This window comes from Beta vulgaris, chromosome 9 (genome assembly GCF_026745355.1).
Source record: "Beta vulgaris subsp. vulgaris cultivar EL10 chromosome 9, EL10.2, whole genome shotgun sequence".
Classification (NCBI taxonomy): Eukaryota; Viridiplantae; Streptophyta; class Magnoliopsida; order Caryophyllales; family Amaranthaceae; genus Beta; species Beta vulgaris.
The window spans coordinates 33,066,659-33,091,422 of NC_079210.1; the positions used below are offsets into that span (position 1 = coordinate 33,066,659).

The 24,764-nt window shown below is 36.1% G+C and overlaps 2 protein-coding genes across 2 annotated transcripts; one reads left to right on the plus strand and one right to left on the minus strand.

The window, feature by feature from the left end:
* The first annotated feature begins 5,580 nt into the window (after nt 1-5,580).
* On the plus strand, nt 5,581-8,026 carry LOC104903405 (peroxidase P7). The gene is made up of 3 exons (XM_010691430.4): nt 5,581-6,018; nt 6,126-6,317; nt 7,238-8,026. The coding sequence occupies exons 1-3, from the start codon at nt 5,809-5,811 to the stop codon at nt 7,793-7,795; spliced, it is 960 nt and encodes a 319-aa protein (XP_010689732.2). The 5' UTR covers nt 5,581-5,808; the 3' UTR covers nt 7,796-8,026.
* Nucleotides 8,027-16,354: 8,328 nt separating this feature from the next.
* LOC125493606 (uncharacterized) lies at nt 16,355-17,314 on the minus strand. The gene has a single exon (XM_048637075.1). The coding sequence runs from the start codon at nt 17,312-17,314 to the stop codon at nt 16,355-16,357; it is 960 nt and encodes a 319-aa protein (XP_048493032.1).
* Nucleotides 17,315-24,764: the final 7,450 nt, after the last annotated feature.

A 24,764-nucleotide genomic window follows, 5' to 3' on the forward strand; every position in this document is an offset into this window, starting at 1 on the left:
ACAGAATGAACTCTAGCTTTAATGAGGCTTTTGATTAGTTGAACAACTTTGCTGATTCTTGGTACCTTTTGTAGCCAGTACTCTTCATTTCTCCCCTGCCAAACTAAATAGACTAAAGCAGCTACATTAGCAAGCATTACTTGCTTTTGAAACTTGGAATTTGTGCCACCTCTAATTCTTCTAATTAATTGCTGCAAATCTTTTGTAACAAATCTAATGTTCAGCCATGCTTTAATCAACTTCAAGCACTCTTAACTAATATAACACTGAAAAAGTAAGTCAGGATGGTCTTCAAAGCTTCTGTCACAAATGAGGCATTTGTCAGTTTGACTAATTCTATACTGAGCTAATTTAGCTCTGGTCTGAAGTTTAGTCTGAATTGCTAACCATAAAATAAAGCGGTGCTTATGAACATTCAGTTTGTTCCAGACCATTCCATCCCAAGCTACGGTTGGTTGCTCAACCATAAGCTTGCTATAAATCGCCTTAATTGAATATGTGTTCATAGAGCAAAAGTCTCAATGTGAATATACTTGTTTTAGTTGCTCCTAAATACCACATATTCTCCTCCGATACCAACTGGCATTTGACTTAGGAGAATAATTCCACCAGTCAGTTCCTCGCAGATAAACAAAATTAATCCACACACTGTCTTATTTTGTTGTTACAGCCCAAATATATTTCCCAAAACTTGCAACTTTCCATATATACACCTTTCTAGATCCCAAGCCTCCTGCAGATTTCTGAGTGCAAACCTGATCCCAAGCTAAAACACCTGATTTAGTGATAAAATGTTGTCCACTCCAGAGAAATGTTCCACAAATCTTGCTAATATTAGATAGGAAAGACTTAGGCAGTATAAAAACTTGAGCCCCGTAGATTTGTCAACTCAATAAAACCGAGTTTATAAGCTGTACCCTAGCTGTGGAGGACAAATTCCTTGAAATCCACAATCTGATCCTCGATGTAATCTTTTCAGTAAGCACCTCACGTTGAGCACTTGTTATCTTTTTAGCACAGATGGGTACCCCCGAGTATCTCAATGGAAGGCTTTGTTGTGTGAAAGCAGAAGCTTCTGTGAATATCTAAGCATTAGTTGAAGACATACCACAAGCATAGAAGGCCGATTTACTAATGTTAGCTTGCAAACCAGATGAATCAGAAAATAGCTTGAAAGCTATCAACATTAAGTATACTGAAACATCATCTCCTCTACAGCACATTATGAGATCATTTGCAAACACACATGTCTGTTAGTTTCATCTCTTTACTACATCTTGGATGAAACTAAAAATGAGGTAATTCACCAAGTTTTGTCAATATTTTTGACAAACACTCCATGCAAATCACAAATAGGAGAGGGGATATAGGATCTCCTTGTCTCCATCCTCTAGAAGACTTGAAAAAACCTTCCATCTGACCATTTAACATCAATGAGATCATAGGAGTAGTAACACATTCTAGCACAAGAACATTGAAAAAAGCAGGAAACCCAAAAGCTTGCATCATTTCTTTGAGGAAATCCCAATTAACTGTATCATTAGCCTTCTGTAAATCAATTTTCATCAAGCAACTAGGTTTCACTTGTTCTCTACCATAGTGCTTCACCAAATCTTGAATCACCATGATATTATGGACAATGAACCTACATGCACAAATCTTCCTTGATTTCCCATGATCAAATCTGGCAACACTTAGTCTCAGCCTGTTGCATAATACCTTAGTATTACACTTATAAAGTGTATTAGAAAAAGATATTGGCCTAAACTCTATCACATTCTTAGGGCATTTTGTTTTAGGCACTAAAGTGATGATAGTTGTATTGAAAGATTATAGAATTTTCCTTTCTTGCACAGCATCTAGGACTGCCTCAATCACTTCATTTTCCACTACTATCCAAGCATCTTTGTAAAAGTATGTACCAAAACCATCTATACCTGGGGATTTATCACCAAGAATTGAAAATAAGGCTTTCTTGATCTCCTCCCTTGTGTAAGGTGCACACAAGATGGCTCTATGCTCATCAGTTACCAAAGGCCCTTCCTGAACTACTTGAGACAATACAACCTTCCTTGAGCGATTGTGCTTCCCCAGCAGTTTCTCATAATTAGATAAAAATGCCTTAGAGACATGCCCTACAATATCATGCCAATTACTAGCCTCATCATATATGTTATATACCTTGTTTTGTAACCTCCTGGCTTTAATACTCTGATGTAGCAAAACAGAATTTTCATCTCCATCTCTAATCCAAGCCAATTTGGCTTTTTGTGAAAGGAATTCCATATAAGCTTTATGCTTAACATGGTATTCCTTAACAACTTCATATTCCATTGCAACAATTTGTAAATAACTAGGATTATCATGCATTAACTTCTGTTCATTCACCATCTGGTGATAGGCTTGAATATCAGCTGTATGAATTTCAGTAAACCTTGCTTTATTTAGCTCCTTCAAAGCTAATTTCACCTTATTTCATTTCTGGCACATCTTGAACATTTTAGTACTAGTGACATCAATGTTCCATGCTCTGTTAACTTCCTCTTCAAACTGTGCAGATGCCCTCGACCTGGTGTAATACTTAAATGGTTTGAAACCATTCCTAGTATCAGGATACACATCAAGCATTGCAGGGGAGTGATCAAACTCACCTTCATTCTGAAAACAAACTTCTATAGTAGGGAATAATTATTTTCAAGCTACATTAGCTAGTATTCTATCTAGTTTAGAAAATACCCTAGCCGCCCCTAGTTGTTTATTATTCCATGTAAAGAAATTCCCTGAGCTTTTTACATCTTTCATTGTGCAATATGCCGTACATTCCCTCATGTCCCTCATTTCAATCTCCCTAACCTGAGAGCCAATTCTCTCTTCAATGTTCATTACACAATTGAAACCACCACATAAGATCCATGGATTAACAGTATTTAAGCTTTTTAAATCATCCCATAACTCTACTCTTTTATCCCTTTCAATAAATGCATAATTGAAAGTGCTATAAAAACTTGCCTACCACTAAGAGGCTGCAAATAACAGTGTATTAAATGTGGTGTAGTTTTTATTATAGTTACCTAAAAATTCCAGGAATCCAAGCCAAAATGATTCTCCCACCATCATGTTGACTAGAGTTACTAGTGAATCACCATCCCCTAAACACCTTCTGATATAATAAGCCAAGATTCGTTGCTTGCCTTTATTTTTGTCTCTAAGAGGCTTACAACACCAAAAGCAAACTTGTAAATGTAGTGTTTCACATCAGTTTATTTATTAATGTTGTTCAAGCACCTTACATTCCAGCATAGTAATTTATCCATGCTCTTTAGGAGGCCCTCCCCTTCTTTCCTGCTAGATATCTCCTTCTGAGCACCATCAGATTGGTTCACCATCTAGACATCATCAACCTGCACACTAATATCATCGAGAGCCTTGAAATGATGCTGAGTGTTAGTAAGACTAACATTTGCTATTCTGACTCTAATAGGCTTTAAAGCCCTCTGGAAACCCTCCTGGTCCATAATTTGAGCATTGCCAGTTGCTTTCTCTACTGTTGAACAAGATGAATCAGGTACCACCACAACAGTAATTGGATCAGGGATCACCTATGTAGTAGGAGCTACAACTTTAGGAACCCATTTCTTCTTAATTTTCCAGTGTCTGCAGTCCTTTGTCAAATGCCCAAAACCATTACAAGTTTGACAGTGTAGTGGTTTTCATTCAAACAGGACTGGAACTTCTGTTAAGCAACCATTTTCATTCCAAAATTGAATCATCTTAGGAAATTTCTTGTCAATTTTCACTTCCACCAAAATACGAGCAATTTGCAATTTAACCCGGTTTCTTGTAGCATCATCTCTTTTAGTTGGATCCCCTAGTTGAGAAACAATTTTATGAAGAGATTTCTCACCCCAATACTTCAGTTTCAATTTCAATTGAACCCATATGGATAGTGTTTTTTCAAATCATCTTTCTCAAAGTCCATCTCAGATGACCAAGGTTTTACTACTAGAGGTTTCTTATCAAAGAAATAGTGCCCCTCAAGAGCTCTATCCCTAAAATCCATGGCAGGAAACCTTACAATGAACATCCCTTTTTCACCAAAGCAACTTTATCAATCTTAAAATTCCTCAAGATTCTACGCAAAAAAAAAAAAACCCTCCATGACCTGTATTGGTGGATTCGAGCCAACAACGTAGCAGATAATTGAAGTGTTCCAAAAGTCAGTTTCATCTTGAATGTCTTCTAATTCAATATGAATAGGTTCAATTTCAGATTCATTCACATTCTTATTAACGTCATTACCCTCTACTACTTCATCCTCGATTTCAATTTCATTCACCTCAACATCATTATTACCATCAATATCTTCAAATTGTTGTAAAATTGGAAAAAAAATTACTTGAATAAGTTTCTGATTGATTGTGTTTCCCAGCACTAGCATGGATTGATTGCAACCATTCATTGAATGTGTGTCTAATTTCCGATCGCTGCTGCAAATGTTGAATTGATGATTTTGGAGTTAGAATTTCACCTAAACCAAAATCCAATGCCTCAATCCCCATTATTTCATCCATCGATCTTGTTCGTGGAGCTTGAGAATTGGAAATGGTCCTCAAGCTTTCTTCTTCCTCTTATCATGACTCGTACTCTGAGTTTTCTCACTAGTTTTCCGTGCTATGGCAACAGTGCAAGCGTGGAAAGAATCCCAGTAAGCTTTATCAGAGCAGCTCTACTTCTTCAATATATTGTTTGAACTTTGTAAATACGAAGCATTATATGGTCACGATATGTCGCTAACTTTTTGTTTGGTTGAAGATTGTTATAAATTTGGTGAATTGATTGTGTCAATCTATTTGATCAGGTTATTAATGGTGATTGCATATTCCATTTTTGACTTACTCATATGACAAGTTGCATTGATTCTCAATTTTTTTTTTATAAAAACAAAATGTTGTTTTAGATTATAATAGGTATTGTAGTCACTTCAAAGGGAGACACTACACCTCCTCCCTTGCCTTATATAATAAAGATAATGCCGTCATTAAATTTCATATTAGAACATATTAATCCGTTGTATATTATACCTAACATAATCAATTACCCAATAACCAATCAAACACTTCTAAATTTCTTTCTTACTGAATTCAATATCTCATATATCATTTTTCAATAGTATTTAACAAATAATTGTTATACGATGAATCTTCCGACTATTAATTAAATTCTTATGGGGCAGTCAAGTTGCCACTTCACCACTTCAGATACAGCAGAAGCGGCTCATTAAGATGGAGAGTGGCAAAGTCAATTGTACACCTATCTTTAATCCTTATCCTCAGTATTACTACTAAATGACACTATAAAGCATCTATATTGATACTGACTTGCTCTAAGTCATTATCTGTATTTTCAACTAAACAAATATTATTAAATTTATGATTCAAGTCAAATTACGCCTAAATCCTTACTTTTGTCTTTATCAACACTTGCATGACAAATGTGGATTCTACGTCAACTGACTGTGGAGAACTCACAAAAATTCAAGGTAAGCGCGTTAGCTGAAATCTTTGACATGACGTCCATAGTATAACGCAAGTCCCCCATGCACGTTCCTCCAGGCACCATGCTCTACTATATAAACTCAACATACCATAAGCTTTTCTTCATCTCAACTAAGCTTGGAATCCATAACCAAATTAAGCTTTCCTATAAGCCAAAGTTTTAGAAAATAATTTCATTTCTTTTTCCTTCTTTCCCTGCTAAAAGCTTAGATTTTCCTTTTCTTTTTTCCTGTCCACTCAACTCTAATAACTCATGGCTTCAATGATCCAATATTTCGTGATTATAAATCTCATGTTTCTCTTTTCATGTGCTACTAACGCACAACTATCACCTTTTTTCTACTCAAGAACATGTCCTAATGTTCAACTTATAGTACGTAGCACAATGAGGCAAGCTATATCTAGAGAGCCGCGTATGGGCGCTTCTATTCTTCGCTTATTCTTCCATGATTGTTTTGTAAATGTGAGTATCGATAATAATTCTAAACCAATTAATTTCAAAGTTAAATTTATCTTTTATGCTGTCTAATTTTCTCTTTTCTTTTTTGGTTTTATCTTTTGATAATATAGGGTTGTGATGCTTCTATACTATTAGATGATACGCCTTCTTTTACCGGAGAAAAGAATGCCTTCCCTAACAGGAACTCAGCTAGAGGTTATGAAGTAATCGATGCCATCAAATCCAATGTCGAAGCGGCTTGTAGTGGAACAGTTTCATGTGCAGATATCCTAGCACTTGCAGCACGAGAGGGGGTGGTCCTGGTAAGTAGTAATATTGTCAAAAATATATAACTATGGTGTTAGGTTTTTCTTCTTGCTGTTGTTTTTTAAACAATACAATAACCATCTTACACCACTAGGTGTGAAGAACAATCAACTACTCAATATAAACACTTTGTATGGTTATGCAAAATTATACTTCCTCCATTCTATAATAATTGTAACATATCACCATTGCATATTTTTTAAAAAACTCGTGTAAAAATGAGAGAGATAAAGATAAATAAAAAGTAGGTACAATGAGATATAGGAAAGAGATAGAGAAAAGATGTTAACAAATAAGAAAATATTGCAATTAATATGAAACTTTCAAATAAGGAAAACATTGCAATTGAAAACTTAACCCCATGAAGTATAGAAGATGTCATAAGAGATGTCTTAATATGGTTATGTATAACCATAAACAAAGCGATAAATTAGCTATTCCCCAATAATATTTGCACCTATATTAACAAATCGATAGTAGCACTAATAAATATATATAGATTTTGTTTATGAAGTCATATGCAAACATCCATATAAAAGGTACTCCCACCACATAAAGGTTTTTATCTTTATTAATTTTAACATGCGCGGTAATATCTTAAAAGATGGTAATAGAAAATTGCATATAAATTTATTATTAATAAAGAATATTTAATGGTATTATGGCAATATGATGTAACCTTATTTATTTAATATGGGCAGAGTGTTAGAGATCCTCATATATACACAATTGTAACACAAAAAAACCATTTACTTATAACACACAAAAAAACCATATAAATTCATTATCAGATTATCACTATGTATATTTATTACATCAGAAGTAGAAAACTTACACTATATGAATTACTTACGTAATTGCACAGTAAAGTATAGTAAATCTTTAGGGAAACACTAATATGTGGTTGATCATGCAGTTGGGAGGCCCCTCTTGGCCAGTACCATTAGGAAGAAAAGATGCAAAAACAGCAAGCCAAAGTGCAGCCAACACCAACCTTCCACCACCCTCGGCCAGCCTCAGTACCTTGATTTCCTTGTTCGCCGCCCAAGGCCTAGATGCTCGCGACATGACCGCCCTCTCCGGAGCTCACACTCTCGGCCAGGCTCAATGCAACACCTTCCGCACCCGCATATATAACGAAACCAACATCAACCCCAACTTTGCCACCTCTCGCAAGGCCACTTGCCCCGGCCCCGCCTCCGGTACAGGCGACAGCAACCTAGCACCACTCGACATTTCACCTAACCGATTCGATAATGGCTACTTCCAAGACCTTAGGGCGAGGCGTGGGCTTCTTCACTCAGATCAGGAATTGTTCAATGGTGGATCACAAGATGGACTGGTTAGGTTATATAGTTCAAACTTTCGGGCTTTTGCTAATGACTTTGCTAATGCGATGGTGAAGATGGGGAATATTAGTCCACTTACTGGATCAAACGGAGAGATTAGGAAGAATTGTAGGGTTATAAATTAATTAAGAATTAAATTGGGTCTTCGGGTTAAAAACGACCTGGATACTGTACGAAGTTAGTGTCATGTATACTTTAGGAAAGTATGTTAGTTCTTCAATAGGAAAGATGCTTATCATTTGTAATCTATTTATATACATATGCGGCTGTATTCATTTATACATGTTTATCTAATAAAAAGTGTAACACATGATATGGATATTCTGCATCTAAATAATTGTCTTGTTTGATTTTTACGTGCGTTTTGGGTGTAATACAGTACAACATAACTTATTGCTTTACATGCATAATTGTTACTAATATTTTCAGATATCAAGTAACATTGATTTTGGTACATTGAATTGAAACTCAAAAGGTTTAATTTGTGCTTTAACATAATGACCAAATAGAAATATAAATCTCATTAAATGAAGTGAACAGAGGTCGAAGTTAACAAAATCCAAAGGAAAGTCATCATGATTATATAGAGATGAAAGTCAGAGTATAGCAATTAAAAGAAGATGATTAGAGAACTGTTGAACATGAAGACAAACGTGCATTTGAGAGCTACAATTATTCAGCGTCAGAAAACGGTTAAAGTTTGAACCAAATATGATTCAAACATTTTTCCTCCCTAGCGTGCATGGAAGTTACATGTTATGATTCTCTATAAAAGGAGAAACTATTATCAAGAAACACACACACACACAACCCATCAAACTCTAGCATTTCTTAGTTCTCTAGCGTAGCTTAGCACTAGCATAGCCTAACCCCAGACCCGTTCTGGGTTGTAGTTTAGTTACTTAGATTTAGCTTAGGCATTCGAGCATGTTCAAGCGCCATTAGGCAAGATCTCAAATTCTCCAATTGAAGCAAGGCACCATGGAGGTAACAACCTTCATGTTTCCTTTTTTAAGTTGTCCAGCGTGGCTTATCCCTTGTGTATTGTAAAATCCATCTCTAAGTTTGTGTCATGTATGGGAATTTTATATTTTAATTAACTGATTGATTATTATTTGCTCTATATATTGCTTTTCGACTGAATTTGATTTCTGTTGTAGTTTGATCATTAATTAAATTGCAACATAGTACGTTAGCAAGGATTTATTTAATTAAAATCGGTAACCCCCGGGAATTAAGTCTCCCAAGGTATGCAATACCAAACTATTGGGTTTCCATTGACTTGTTTGCAAAGGTCACGAACTGATTTTGCACCAACAAGTTTTTTTGGCGACCACTGTGGGAGAAGAAGATTTATAGTCAGATTGTCAAAGTTCTTCACATTTTCGAAAACTAACTATAATAAAATGGTTATTTTTGGTTTTTATCTAAAATGCCGGAAACACGTTCTAAGCAGAATAAAGAAGTTGCTTAGGGTGAATAAAATTTTTTCAACATGGAAACTAGTTCTTTTGTCCTTCCAGAGACATGAGTGCATGGTAACAACGGTGAACTAATTCACCTTGATTGGTCATGAGGAGTCGGTTGGAGAGACCTCATCAAGGGATGGCTCATCTCCGAGTAGTACTAGACGTGGACTTATACACCCAATGTATGGAAAGTTCACGGAGGTAGTGAAGAATTTACTATTAGAAGCCATATAGAGTAAGAGACAACCATTTGATCCTAGCTACGAAACTCTAGCCCATAAGTCACCAGAGTCTTCACATATATCCTCCAAGGGATAAGTGAAGAGAATAGAGATATTAACTCTAGGAAAATCAATAGGATCCTTGTGGATATCAATGATATTATTAGTGCAACTTTCACGACAATGTCTAATAAGTCTCTTGCCACTGAGGTGGTTTCTCGCCTAGAACCACTAGTGGTACGAAATAGGAGAGTACCAAGATTATTAAGGATGGCTAACATGATCATCTTTATTCCAGATGTAGTATTACCTATTGTACCTAACAAGATCCGTTCGATATGGCTTATATCTTGGTTTAGGATCAGGTGTTACAAGTTTTGTTGAAGTACTAATCCAAATTAAACCAAGGGAGATACACATTTCATGGAGTAGTACGAGTTTTGTGATCTTTTGCAAAGGAAGATTCGAAAATAAGTAGGAGAAGCAAGCAGCTACCCAAGGGTGTTGGTGTGGTGTGTGCTTGAGGTGCTTATGATCTATTAGTGTTAATTAAGTCCAAAATCAGTTTGTTGTAACGTTTTGTTGTAAACCAGTTTTAGTATAGTTTTGCTTAGCTTAGGTTGTAACTTGGACATGTATTATGTGCTGTAGCAAGCTCCTAGCTCACTTATGAAGGACCTTAACCCCACTTGCAGCATTGAAGCCAATCACAAGTTTTCCTTCCTAGCTAGGAAAGCTCTCCATTTGCCTACCATTTTAGTCACCAAAAGGAGGTGTATATGTGCAGCAAAGTAATCATGTTTTTTCTTGATGGAAGATGTCTTCATAAGGAAGAAAGGTTATCATTCGTTTGTCCCTTAGACCCCACGTCCAAGTGAAGAGAGAAAGAAGCAAGTGTGCTGATCTAGCTTAGCTTTAGGAGATCTTTTGTAGTATTTATGCTTTGTTTGATCTCCTTAGTGTATTAGACTTAGTTTCTTTTGTATTAAGTCTTTTAGTCCATGTACTATATATATGTAACTTGAAACATGAATGAAAATCAGATTGGAATGTTGAAAATTGAGCTATGTGCTTATTGAAAAATTGGAGGGTTAAATCCAAAATTTCTTCTTGTGGTTAAGGAGTGAACTTAATCTCAAAACCCTTAAGTTAAGTGAGTAAAGCATAATTTGAGAGAGATTTAGGATAATTAGTGAGTGAAGCTAATTAAAATACTCTCAAATCCATCCTAAATCATGATTAAGGTGAGTGAAGCCTTTAACTTGTTTTAGAACCCTTAAGCAATCAGCATAAGTGAGTAAAGCTTGTGAAAACTTAAGCAAACTACTAGCTTTAAGGGTGGAGATTCTTTTAGCTTGTGATCTTTCTATCCTAAACACCATTCTTCATTGAGTTGTGTTTATCAAACAATTCTTTTAGTTTTAAGAGCTTTTCTTTCGACTAGAAGTCTATATCCATTGTTCGTTCGTTTTCCGCCGCATTGTGTTATTGAGTCTTCTAAACACAAATGAGAGGAGTCCAATTTCGCATCAAGTGGTATCAGAGCTAAGGCATCTAAGTCCTCTTGGCACTTAGACGTTCTTGGAGAAGAAGAAAAACAAAAAAAGAAGAAGTAGAAGAAGCAACCCATAAGAGACAGATTTATGAGGTAACTTTGAACGTCAGTTTCTCCCATCTCATATCGAATTTTTGGGTGATTCTTGTTTTGAAAGTGGTTATTTTTATGTCTAGTTTTGGCATGTCAAATTTCATAACTTTTGGTGTTCATTTGATAGCGTAATCAGCGCGTTTTTCTTAAGTGGTCCAAAATCGGATTAATCTGGACCAGTTGTAGGAAAACTGAAACTGCAATCAATTGGTTGGGAGGTTTCATGTGAAATGTTTATAGAGGATTGGGGACATACAGTTCTACGTTCTCACAAACTTTCATTCAATTTGAAGTTGATTTGATTAGGTTTTGAAATTCGAAGTTAAAGTCCAATTCTGGGCAGTTTGTATTCATTGTCATAGTAGTTCATCGTAACCTTCTATAAGTTGTACTGTTGTTAATATGGATGAACTAGTTGAAGCTTTTGCACGAATGTAAGAAGCTACTCAAAAGATTCGATTCTTGAGACAACAAATGCAAGAAGATAAGAAGCAAAAACTTCACAAGGAGAAGGTGTCTCTATTAATGGAGATGCATCAATCACAAGGAGAAAGTGAAGTTAGTGCTGATTAAGAAAAAGAACACACAAGTGCGTGTGAATTGGATGCAAAAACAAACGAGGGAGTGGAGGTAGAAAATCCTGATTTGAGGGAAGTCTTATTGGAGGTTGTTGTCATAGAACAACTACCACCAACCCTACCACAACAAAATGATGCAGCACCAATTCTAGAGAGCATGGAGGTGAACAAGAAAGACTATACACAACCTTCAAGCTCCAACAACAGAATTCGAGGTCGAATTCTTTTGAAGAAAGGGAGAATGGTACGAAATAGGAGAGTACCAAGATTATTAAGGATGGCTAACATGATCATCTTTATTCCAGATGTAGTATCACCTATTCTACCTAACAAGATCCGTTGGATATGGCTTATATCTTGGTTTAGGATCAGGTGTTACAAGTTTTGTTGAAGTACTAATCCAAATTAAACTAAGGGAGATACACATTTCATGGAGTAGTACGAGTTTTGTGATCTTTGCAAAGGAAGCTTCGAAAATAAGTAGGAGAAGCAAGCAGCTGCCCAAGGGTGTTGGTGAGGTGTGTGCTTGAGGTGCTTATGATCTATTAGTGTTAATTAAGCCCAAAATCAGTTTGTTGTAACGTTTTGTTGTAAACCGGTTTTAGTATTGTTTTGCTTAGCTTAGGTTGTAACTTGGACATGTATTATGTGCTGTAGCAAGCTCCTGGATCACTCATGAAGGACCTTAACCCCACTTGCAGCATTGAAGCCAATCACAAGTTTTCCTTCCTAGCTAGGAAAGCTCTCCATTTTCCTACCATTTTAGTCACCAAAAGGAGGTGTATATGTGCAGCAAAGTAATCATGATTTTTCTAGATGGAAGATGTCTTCATAAGGAGGAAAGGTTCTCATTGGTTTGCCCCTTAGACCCCACGTCCAAGTGAAGAGAGAAAGAAGCAAGTGTGCTGATCTAGCTTAGCTTTAGGAGATCTTTTGTAGTATTTATGCTTTGTTTAATCTCCTTAGTGTATTAGACTTAGTTTCTTTTGTTTTAAGTCTTTTAGTCCATGTACTATATATATGTAACTTGAAACATGAATGAAAATCAGATTGGAATGTTGAAAATTGAGCTATGTGCTTATTGAAAAATTTGAGGGTTGGATCCAAAATTTCTTCTTGTGGTTAAGGAGTGAACTTTATCTCAAAACCCTTAAGTTAAGTGAGTAAAGCTTAATTTGAGAGAGAGTTAGTATAATTAGTGAGTGAAGCTAATTAAAATACTCTCAAATCCATCCTAAATCATGTTTAAGGTGAGTGAAGCCTTTAACTTGTTTTAGAACCCTTAAGCAATCATAAGTGAGTAAAGCTTGTGAAAACTTAAGCAAACTACTAGCTGTAAAAGTGGAGATTCTTTTAGCTTGTGTTCTTTCTATCCTAAACACAATTCTTCATTGAGTTGTGTTTATCAAACAATTATTTTAGTTTTAAGAGCTTTTCTTTCGACTAGAAGTCTATATCCATTGTTCGTTCGTTTTCCGCCGCATTGTGTTATTGGGTCTTCTAAACACAAATGAGAGGAGTCCAATTTTGCATCAAGTGGTATCAGAGCTAAGGCATCTAAGTCCTCTTAGCACTTAGATGTTCTTGGAGAAGAAGAAAAACAAAAAAAGAAGAAGTAGAAGAAGCAACCCGTAAGAGACAGATTTATGAGGTAACTTTGAACGTGAGGTTCTCCCATATCGGATCGAATTTTTGGGTGATTCTTGTTTTGAAAGTGGTTATTTTTATGTCTAGTTTTGGCATGTCAAATTTCATAACTTTTGGTGTTCATTTGATAGCGTAATCAGCGGTTTTCTCTTAAGTGGTCCAAAACCGGATTAATCTGGACCAGTTGTAGGAAAATTGAAACTGCAATCAATTGGTTGAAAGGTTTCATGTGAAATTTTTATAGAGGATTGGGGACATACAGTTCTACGTTCTCACAGAATTTAATTCGATTTGAAGTTCATTTGGTTAGGTTTTGAAATTCGAAGTTAATGTCCAATTCTGGGCAGTTTCTAGGCAGAATTTTTTTTTTCTTCAGTTTGTATTCATTGTCATAGTAGTTCATCGTGACCTACTATAAGTCGTATTGTTGTTAATATGGATGAACTAGTTGAAGCTTTTGCACGAATGCAAGAAGCTACTCAAAAAGTTCGATTCTTGAGACAACAAATGCAAGAAGATAAGAAGCGAAAACTTCACAAGGAGAAGGTGTCTCTATTAATGGAGAAGCATCAATCAAAAGGAGAAAGTGAAGTTAGTGCTGGTCAAGAAAAAGAACACACAAGTGTGTGTGAATTGGATGCAAAAACAAACGAGGGAGTGGGGGTAGAAAATCTTGATTTAAGGGAAGTCTTATTGGAGGTTGTTGTCATAGAACAACTACCACCAACCCTACCACAACAAAATGATGCAGCACCAATTCAACAGAGCATGGAGGTGAACAAGAAAGACTATGCACAACCTTCAAGCTCCAACAACAAAATTCGAGGTCGAATTCTTTTGAAGAAAGGGAGAATGGTACGAAATAGGAGAGTACCAAGATTATTAAGGATGGCTAACATGATCATCTTTATTCCAGATGTAGTATCACCTATTGTACCTAACAAGATCCGTTGGATATGGCTTATATCTTGGTTTAGGATCAGGTGTTACAAGTTTTGTTAAAGTACTAATCCAAATTAAACCAAGGGAGATACACATTTCATGGAGTAGTACGAGTTTTGTGATCTTTGCAAAGGAAGCTTCGAAAATAAGTAGAAGAAGCAAGCAGCTGCCCAAGGGTGTTGGTGAGGTGTGTGCTTGAGGTGCTTATGATCTATTAGTGTTAATTAAGTCCAAAATCAGTTTGTTGTAACGTTTTGTTGTAAACCGGTTTTAGTATTGTTTTGCTTAGCTTAGGTTGTAACTTGGACATGTATTATGTGCTGTAGCAAGTTCCTAGCTCACTCATGAAGGACGTTAACCCCACTTGCAGCATTGAAGCCAATCACAAGTTTTCCTTCCTAGCTAGGAAAGCTCTCCATTTTCCTACCAGTTTAGTCACCAAAAGGAGGTGTATATGTGCAGCAAAGTAATCATGTTTTTTCTTGATGGAAGATGTCTTCATAAGGAGGAAAGGTTCTCATTGGTTTGCCCCTTAGACCCCACGTCCAAGTGAAGAGAGAAAGAAGCAAGTGTGCTGATCTAGCTTAGCTTTAGGAGATCTTTTGTAGTATTTATGCTTTGTTTAATCTCATTAGTGTATTAGACATAGTTTCTTTTGTATTAAGTCTTTTAGTCCATGTACTATATATATGTAACGTGAAACATGAATGAAAATCATATTGGAATGTTGAAAATTGAGCTATGTGCTTATTGAAAAATTGGAGGGTTAAATCCAAAATTTCTTCTTGTGGTTAAGGAGTGAACTTAATCTCAAAACCCTTAAGTTAAGTGAGTAAAGCTTAATTTGAGAGAGAGTTAGGATAATTAGTGAGTGAAGCTAATTAAAATACTCTCAAATCCATCCTAAATCATGTTTAATGTGAGTGAAGCCTTTAACTTCTTTTAGAACCCTTAAGCAATCATAAGTGAGTAAAGCTTGTGAAAACTTAGGCAAACTACTAGCTTTAAGAGTGGAGATTCTTTTAGCTTGTGTTCTTTCTATCCTAAACACCATTCTTCATTGAGTTGTGTTTATCAAACAATTCTTTTAGTTTTAAGAGCTTTTGTTTCGACTAGAAGTCTATATCCATTGTTCGTCCGTTTTTCGCCGCATTGTGTTATTGGGTCTTCTAAACAGAAATGAGAGGAGTCCAATTTCGCATCAACTAGTCGAAAAACATTATCAGTTAAATCAGAAACTAGTTAAGGCCTTACAAGAGGTTCTGTTAAATACAGCAAGGGGAAGTAGTGGCATATCGCCAGACGTTCCTCCACTAAGTGGCCCTTCAAGGGTACATTTCTCCCGTCTTAAAACTAGGGGTCCAATTATCCCTAGCGATCCACAAAGTTCCTCTCATATGTATCAAACAAGGACAATACCCATGAGCCATGGAGATAGTAATCATGGAAATCTTAGGAGAAGTGATGGAATGCCAGCGAGCGTTCAGCTAGGCTGGCACCAGGCGTTAAGACATCATATACCTTCGCTTTCCATGGGTGGTGGACATGTTGGTGACAACACACCAACCTGGATCATCATAGAGAGCACAGAGGCAAGGTACTTTTGTTGCAAACAACAATAGTACACCATATGCATATATACCTTCTAATCAACCAACTATAGCTAGTACTCCTTATTATGGGAATGTACCAGGGTTTGGTCAGCCCCATTTGCTCACGCAATTGGTGCTTATTATTAAGGGATGCCCACAAATGGAAACACACCTCCGCCACAAATGACACAAGGAGCAGTCAATCATACCTACATGCACAATCAAGATTTTCCTATAGGAGGTTATTAAAACTAACCTTTCAACCCTAATCCTAAACATACATATGATCATATATGAAACATGGGATACGGGAATTTGGGATATCTAAGACGGCGAGATCCATTGGCAGCGCAGGTTGAGGCACTAGTTCAAAGATTAGTGGGTGATACCTCTAGGAGAAATCAGAGGTAGATAGGTCAAAAACCTTACCCTCAAGGGATTGATAGATGACTTTTAAGATACATGACTTTACTTTTTTTTTTTTTTGGTAATTAAAGTAAAATGAAGCCCAAACAACACATACACCTAGAAGGTTATGAGAACATCACTCTACATAACCAAGCACTAGTACTGGACACAGCCAGCATTCACAAGTTTGCAAACCAATTCTGATCACTATGACTCACTTTACTACTCATGATTTGACTGATACGAGCCTTAACTATGCTTTTTAAATTTTTAACAGTGCAAGCAATAGTGTGAATAACATCTTCCCAGTAGGCACTGTATATGTTTTTCCAGATCAAATAAACCACAGCAGCTATTGCAGCAAACGTCACATGTTTTCTGAATTTAGTCCCTGCATAAGGGCCTCTAATTCTTCTGTATAATTGCAGAATCCCGGCCCTGCCATTCCATGTAATATTTAACCAACTCAACACATCTCTTATACACTGAGCACTGAAGTGGCACCTAAAGAAAAGATGGTCCATATTCTCTGAATGTTGTTGGCACAATAGGCACCTATCAGAGTCACTAACACCAATTCTGGACAGTCTCTCACGAGTTTTCAATCTGTCTTGAACTGCAAGCCATAAGATAAACCTGTGTTTAGGAATGTTGTATCTATTCCAAACACTATAGGCCCATTGTTGTGCTGTAGCTTGCCCTAATGTGTTCACATAATGTTTCTTTATGCTGAAAACATTATAAGTAAGCCAAAGGTCATTCCCCAACCAATTACTTAGCTCTTCTTTAGCCTTACATATGCTCTTCCATGTCCAGCTAACATTGCTAGGGACAACATACTCTCTCCAGTTGGACTCTTTGATGTAAATGCTATTCACCCACTTAATCCAAAGATTATCTTTCTTCTGTGCAATGCTCCAGACAAGTTTGCTAACTGCTGCTGTGTTCCATTTCAATACATCCCTCAAAGCTAAACCTCCAGCTTTTTTTGTTTTGCACATATCAGCCCAAGCAATGGCACAAGCTTTAGTGTTATTATAGGTGCCAGTCCAAAGAAAACACCTACAAACACTAATCACTTCTTTAAGAACTCCAGTAGGTATGATGAAGAGTTGCCCCCAGTAGACATGTATACTCATTAATATGCTATTAATGAGCTGTGTTCTGGTTGCAAATGATAAGTTGCGTGAGCTCCACACTTTTATTCTTCCTATCATCTTGCTCATCAGGATTTGGCAGTCACTCTTCTGTAGTTTTTTGGTGGTAATGGTACTCCTAGGTACCTGAAAGGTAGTGAGCCCCTAGCAAAACCAGTAACATCCACCACTCTTTGCATATCATTCTCACATACCCCTGCAAAATAAATTTCAGATTTTTGCTTATTGACCTCCAGTCCAGACGCATCTGAAAACATCTGAAACCCCTGCAGTAGAAAATATATTGATCTGAAATCACCATTACAGAAGAGCAATAAATCGTCTGCAAAGCAAAGATGTGTAATCTTCAACTCCTTACACATTGAAGAAATTTGACCCATCCTGTTCATGTACAAACTCAGATTCTTGCTAAGTAATCCATTCCGATTGCAAGGAGCAGAGGGGACATTGGGTCTCCGTGCCTCAACCCTCTCTGAGCCCCAAAGAATCCTGTTATGGACCCATTTAGCATAATTGAGAATGTAGGTGTAGTGACACATGCCATAATCATCTCAGTGTAGAATCTGGGCATCCCTAGACCTTCCAGCATTTGTTTCAAGAAAGCCCAACTAATAGTGTCATAGGCTTTTTTCAGATCAAGCTTCATCATGCCGCTAGGCCTCACAACTTTCCTATTGTACATCTTCACTAAATCTTGACAAATTAGTACATTATGCAATATACTCCTACCAGCCACAAATGCTCCTTGAGATTCAGATATAATATCAGGAAGAATTTTGTTCAGTTTCTCACTAAGCAGCTTTGTAATACACTTGTATAAGGTATTGCAGCATGCTATTGGCCTGAATTCAGTGACATTTTCAGGACATTTAACCTTTGGGATCAAGGTTAAAGTAGTTATGTTTATTGCTTTAAGCAATTTCCCTTAACTGGAAAAATCTTGTATTGCTTTAGTGACTTCATCACCAATGTATTCCCAGCAGTGCTTATAAAACTTGCTATTGAAGCCATTAGCTCCTGGAGCTTTATCATCTGGGATGCTAAACATCACTCTCTTGATATCTTCCTGTGAGACAGCCTCCTGAAGGATCTGAACATGGTTATCATTCAATTTCTGCCCATTATTCAGTAGAGCTTGCAAAACAGGCTGCTTTTGTTCTTTGCAAGAGAATAGCTCCATGTAATAGCTAATAAAAGCTTCTTCAACTTTTTCCTGGGAATTGGCCCAGTTACCCTTGCTATCATGAAGTTAATATACTCTATTGTGAGATCTTCTATCTTCTAGAGCTTGATAGAATATTTTTTGTATTCTCATCTCCACATTGAAGCCATGTCAGCTTAGATTTTTGTTGCAAGAAAGAATACTGACTTCTCTTTGCTCTCAGTAAAGCCTCTTGTACAATCTTTTACTGAGCAATCAGGTCAACATTATTAAGCTCTTGGTGCATTTGTTCCTGCACCTTCACCAATTCATGTTGAGCTTTAATTACATTAGCCTCAACATCCCCAAACCCTTCCTTATTCAACCTTTTTAAAGCTATTTTCACCTGCTTTAATTTTTGTACCACCCTATACATAGCACAGCCACGCACATGATTAGACCACACTTGTTGCACAGTGTCATTCAGAACCTGATGGTGGCACCACATATTAAGAAACCTAAAAGGTTTCTTCTTATGAATCTCAGGGTATACCTGTAACACAACAGGGGTATGGTCATAAATGCCTTCTGGCAAAAAGACAGCAACAACCATTTCAAAGCTATCAAACCATTTCTGTTTTGCCATAACCCTATCTATTCTGGAAAAGACTCTCTTAAGGCCATCCTGCTTGTTATTCCATGTGAAGTACCTCCCAGAAGATTTCACATCACTCAGATTACAGAATTCCATACAATCAATCATAGGTCTTATCTCTGCCATACTAACCATTGACACAATTCTATCCTCAATATTACTTAGGGCATTAAAGTCCCCTAAGAGGACCCATGGCTCTTCTGGTTGTTGCTTCAACCTCTTGAGCCCACTCCATAGAATCTCCCTACTGTGAGCATCATTGAATCCATAAACAAAAGTGCACTTAAAATCCAGTCCTTCCTTAGTCCTAATCTTACAGTGAATGTATTGGCTATTAACTTGCAATATATCCACAGTAAATGAGTTAGGATACCACCCAATAAGAATCCTACCATTCTTATGACATGAAAGATTATGAGAAAAACACCAGCCAGAACACACATTATTATAAACTGAACCAAGTTTAGGGGCTTTCACCCTTGTTTTTAAGAGGCCAAACAACTTGACATTGTGAGAGAGGATGAAATTTCTCACCTCACTTTGTTTAGTCTTGTTGTTTAAACCTCTCACATTCCATGATAAGATACTATCCATTAGGTGTAGAGGGTGTCACCCTCTTCTCCATATTCCCATGTTCATCAACTTTCACTTGCTTGCCAGTCACTCTACCTCCACTTTTCTCCCTGCCTACAACTACTTCTTCCTGTCCTTCTACCACAGCTGCATCATCATTATCCTCTGTCACCTGCTCTTCCACCCCTTCTACTCCTTGTTCATCTAATACCATAAAATTATTATGCACTGGGATGTCAATAGTAGAAGCTAATGGTGCACCCTTATGGTTTGCCACCATTGTAAATCCTTCCTGATCAATAACAGGCTTTTTAACCCATGTCTTCTTCCCTTCACTTCTCCTACAGTTATCAGTGTCATGGCCAAATCCTTAGCATTTACCACATTGCACAGGTATCGATTCGTATTCAACCTTTTGATCAACTATACTGCCATGTTCATTACAGAATTGGATTACATCAGGTAGCTAGCTCTGAACAATCACTTCCACCATGACTCTTGCATAGCTAAGTCTATCTCTTGCCTTAGTTGCAGCATCCATTCTTATCACCTTCCCCATTTGACCCACTATCTTAAACATACTTTTTTCTCCCCAATATTGAAATGGTAACCCTGGTAATTTCACCCATATTGGCACCATTTTAACCATGTTTTTATCAACATCCATATCTGGATCCCATAGTTTTACAATCAAGGGTTTTTGATCAAAAAAATGGAATCCCTCATTCACTATCTTCAAACTATCTTCGACATTATTAAATCGTACTATAAAAATCCCCTTACCCATTGTTGCTATCTTATCAATCCCCATTTTACCCCATATACGCTTAAAATACCCTTCCATAACTGTCAATGGAGGATTGGCCCCCAAGACATAACACACAACCGCCGACGTCCAATATTCAACTTCTTCCTGTATATCTTCAGAATCTATGGTTACAATCGGAGAAACATTTACCTGAGCTGTTACCTGAGGGGATTTTTCAGCATCCTGCACTCGTTGAGCCCAGGAGAGCCTTGGAACACTTGCTGGTTTCGCAGCACTCTTCATTACATTCAACCATTCTGTCAATACCACCTTCTCATTCGCCTTTTGAACAGTACTCTCACGAGTTTCTATTGGTGTCACCATTGTATTCCTTTCAACGTCCTTCTCTAGTTCTTCATGTTCCTTGATAGCATTAGGCACCTTGATTGCTTTAACCCCCGTTACCTCAACTACAGATTTTATTTTCTTCACCGACGACGACGACGGCCCCGTTTTTTTCTTCTGAGCGCTTTTCTTCGCCCTCCCCCTTGCCATGGCGTCAACGGTTACTTGGCGTATCACCTAAGCATTCGTTGAGAGAGAGAGAGAGAGAGAAAAAAAAATTTATGTTAAGTTAGTATTATACATGACTTTACTTTATCTTCGCGAAATGATAGAGTTTCTCCTGAAGAACATTCATTAGGTTCGCTGACAAGGAATTCTACAAACTTAAAATATTTTTCATGTCTCTTACTGAGACTGCTTTTTGGTGGTACATTAATTTACCACCCCAATTCTATTCATTCCTGATAGGACATGCAGATACAATTTACAAATCATTTTGCACGCACAAAACCAGGAGTGACCTTAAGTGATCTGGCCAGAATCCGATAAAAGTTAGGAGAGTCTGTGACGGACTACCTATCTAGATTCAATATGGCTAAGATTAGGTGTAATGTTAGCATTTCTAAGAGGGAATTTGTACAAATAGCTCAATAAGGAATGTTGATTCATTTTAGAAAGAGGTTTGATGGTCATGCCTTTGGTGATTTTGTTGCATTAGTAGAATTAGCCGTAAGGTATGTAAGAAACCTACAAGCTAAAAGTGAAGCAAGGCACCAGAGTTTCTTTGCTCCAAATGAGGAGCCTTTCCACTTTGAAATTGCATAAGAAGTGGACGTCGCAGAAATCCTTCATGGAGTAGCTTATGAATATTCTCCTTTAAAGAAAAAAGAGTCCTTGGCTCCAAAGGATATGAAATCGGGACAAAAGAGGACATATACTTTTGATGCCAAAAAAGTTAATGCTATTTTCGACTAGTTGTTATCTAACAAAAATTTAAAATTAGTAGGGAGACATAGAGTAAGAATTGTTGAAGAAGTTATGGGTAAAAAATACTGTAAATGGCATGATGCAGTAACACATAAAACTTCTAAGTGCATTGTTTTCAGAAATAAAATCCAGAATGAAATTGATGAGAAAAATATCATGTTTCTCAATGATGAAGATGTGAATGTAGTTGGAATGGATGAACCATTTGAGCTTTTTGTCGTATGATAGAGGCTAATAGTTTGTTTACTATTACCTTATAGGCATCTCAAGCTACTGAAATAGGTAACTAGCTCTTAAACAGATTGCTCAATGAAAGAATTATTGTTATCCCAAAAATATCCATTGAAGAGGGGTTGGAAGATATGTGCATATGGGACATGAATGTGTCACATACAACAGACCAGTGCCAAGTGTTAAGAGGATTCTTTACTAGACAATTGAATTTTAAAAGACTGGTTGTCCTAGACATGCAATAACCAAACCCATTAATGCATGAGGAAAGAGCTAACACATATAAGGAAGCAACGCAAAATTTATCATGACAGACTAGGGCAATAGAAGGGTTGAAGGCTCTGAGAAATTGTATGTGGTCACAATGTGCAGACAGGCTAACTTTCGAAATGGTTAGAACTCAAATGATTCCAAATGATCCTACTTAAGTGCCTGCTTATCAGCGTCCATTCCATAATAGGTCCAGAAGTTAGGGACCAAGAAAATATGATAGGTTCAGTTTAGGGCCTTCCTCAAAGGAAAAGAAAGGGAGCCAAGTCATACTCATGTTCTTAAAATTCTTAAATTAAGGGCTAAGTCCCACAAGGACCAAGGGTAGATGAAAATCAAACCCGCCACTACAAGATGTCCAAAACATACCTAAGAATAGTACATCAAAGACGAGAGTGCTAAGTGCAAAAATTGCTGCAGCAATGGCTCAAATTAGCAATCAAAATATGCAGGAGTCTGTCATTGCAAATGTAAGAATTGATGAAGAGGCCCTACATTTAAATCTCCGTATTTTTAGTAAGTTAAAATTTATATTTTGAAAAGGTGTTAGTTATTTAAAAATGTTATTTATTTAAAAGTCTTCTTATTTATTTAAAAGGCTTTAAAAAAAGACTTTTAGAAAGATTTTCGGTATTTAAAATAACGTTTAGCCCAAATGAGTATTAGGTCTTAACTACTATGATTTAAAATCAAGTGTTTTATTTAAAACAAAAAATATATCTTATAGAAATTTACAATGTTTTACAAGAAGAAAAAGAAATAAAAGGAAAAATATTGTACAACAGCAAAGTCACGACTCATGGCAAGCTAGGAAATGTTTATAAACTTCGTTCTCATGCGCTCATCTTCAAAGTTCTTTTATTTATCTTCTTAATAATTTTAAACTTCTAATATTATATCTTGTAGGATAATTTATTTCTTTTACTTATTTATTTGGATGATAGTAAAAATTTGTTAGATATTAGCTATATTTGTTTATCTTTTCTCTTAAACTCATCTTTTAGCTTCCTAGTCCTACTTTAACTCTAACTACCCTACTATTATAAATAAGGGTATCCTTCTCTCATAGTTTTTGCATCAAATATGAGGAATACATCTTTTTTCTCAAGTTTAAACTTTCTCTCTTTTAGCTTATCCTTTCTCTTTGTCCATTAGTAGTATTTTAATTTCTAAGGTGCGTGTATATGTAGATTTTTAAATATTGTTATGCATGCATAGTATCATGTTTTAGGGTTGCTATTTTAAATTTAAGTACATATTTTTATGACTTCCAATATGAACTTTATGAGTTTTATTATGAGTATGTATTATGAGTTTACATGAGGATGTTGAATTTTTGACTTATTATAAACATCTTAGTGTCTACGGTTCATTTTATTTTCAACAATAGTGAGCTATGTAATCGGTCACGCATTAAGTGCATAACATCTTTGTCATCATTGCCATATTGCTATATCACAATTAATATCCAAAGGACTATACTTTGAGTGGTATTGTTGTTAAAAACGTAAGGCTTGAGTACTGTATGGATTTTTAATTTTATCTTTGAGTTCATGAGGATGATTATCGCATAAAACTAAAATATCAACGTTGTTATTATTAGCATTATAATTATTATCATTCTTATTTAGTATTTTCATAAATACTTTTCAAGAGGATTTAATAAACAAGTTATTTTATGTCTTTAAATGGCTATGTTTATAAGTAGTATTATATAGTCCCCTTTCAGAAGGATTATTTTTGAAATATTTTTATTAGATATATGATCTTTCATGATCACAATTATAAACAGGCAACGATTTATTATTTATTAGCAAGAACTATAGTTATTATTTATTTATCCATGCAACGACTTCTTATTTATTAGCAAGAACGGTAGCCATTGTATTATTTACCCATGTACTTTTTGTATAAGTCATGTGGAGAAAGTAGTAACCCCTCGTAATAGACTCGTTAAGGAATACTAAACTTGGGGGTGTGTGTGAATACTTTTGGAAACATACATAGGCAAGGAAAAATGATTTTTACTAAAGTTATATACTTTATATTATATAAGTATTATCATATATCAAGGAAGTCTTTTCCGAAGTTAAATATTTCAAATGTTTGATTAAATAAATTGTTTTTATATTTCGCAAATACATATACTCAATATTTTTACTGACACACTTTTTGTTTTGTTTTATGGCTTTGTCCCATTGATGATCCTATTTTAGCGAGCAGATTTGTTACAGGTTGATATGATGCATACTTCATATAAGGGAGCTAGTGAGGATTCATAATTAGTCAAGGCGTTGTTATTTTATTTTCTTTATTTCCATTGTTATATAGTTATAAATTAAGTTTCTTTCAATAAAGAGAAGTTATTCAGTTATTTCCGCTGCATTAGTTAAAGTTCACTTAGTAGTTAGTATTAAAGCCTTTAACGTTATCACGTGGGGGTAATACTCTCATGTTTCTCAAGGAGCTTTACACTAAAATA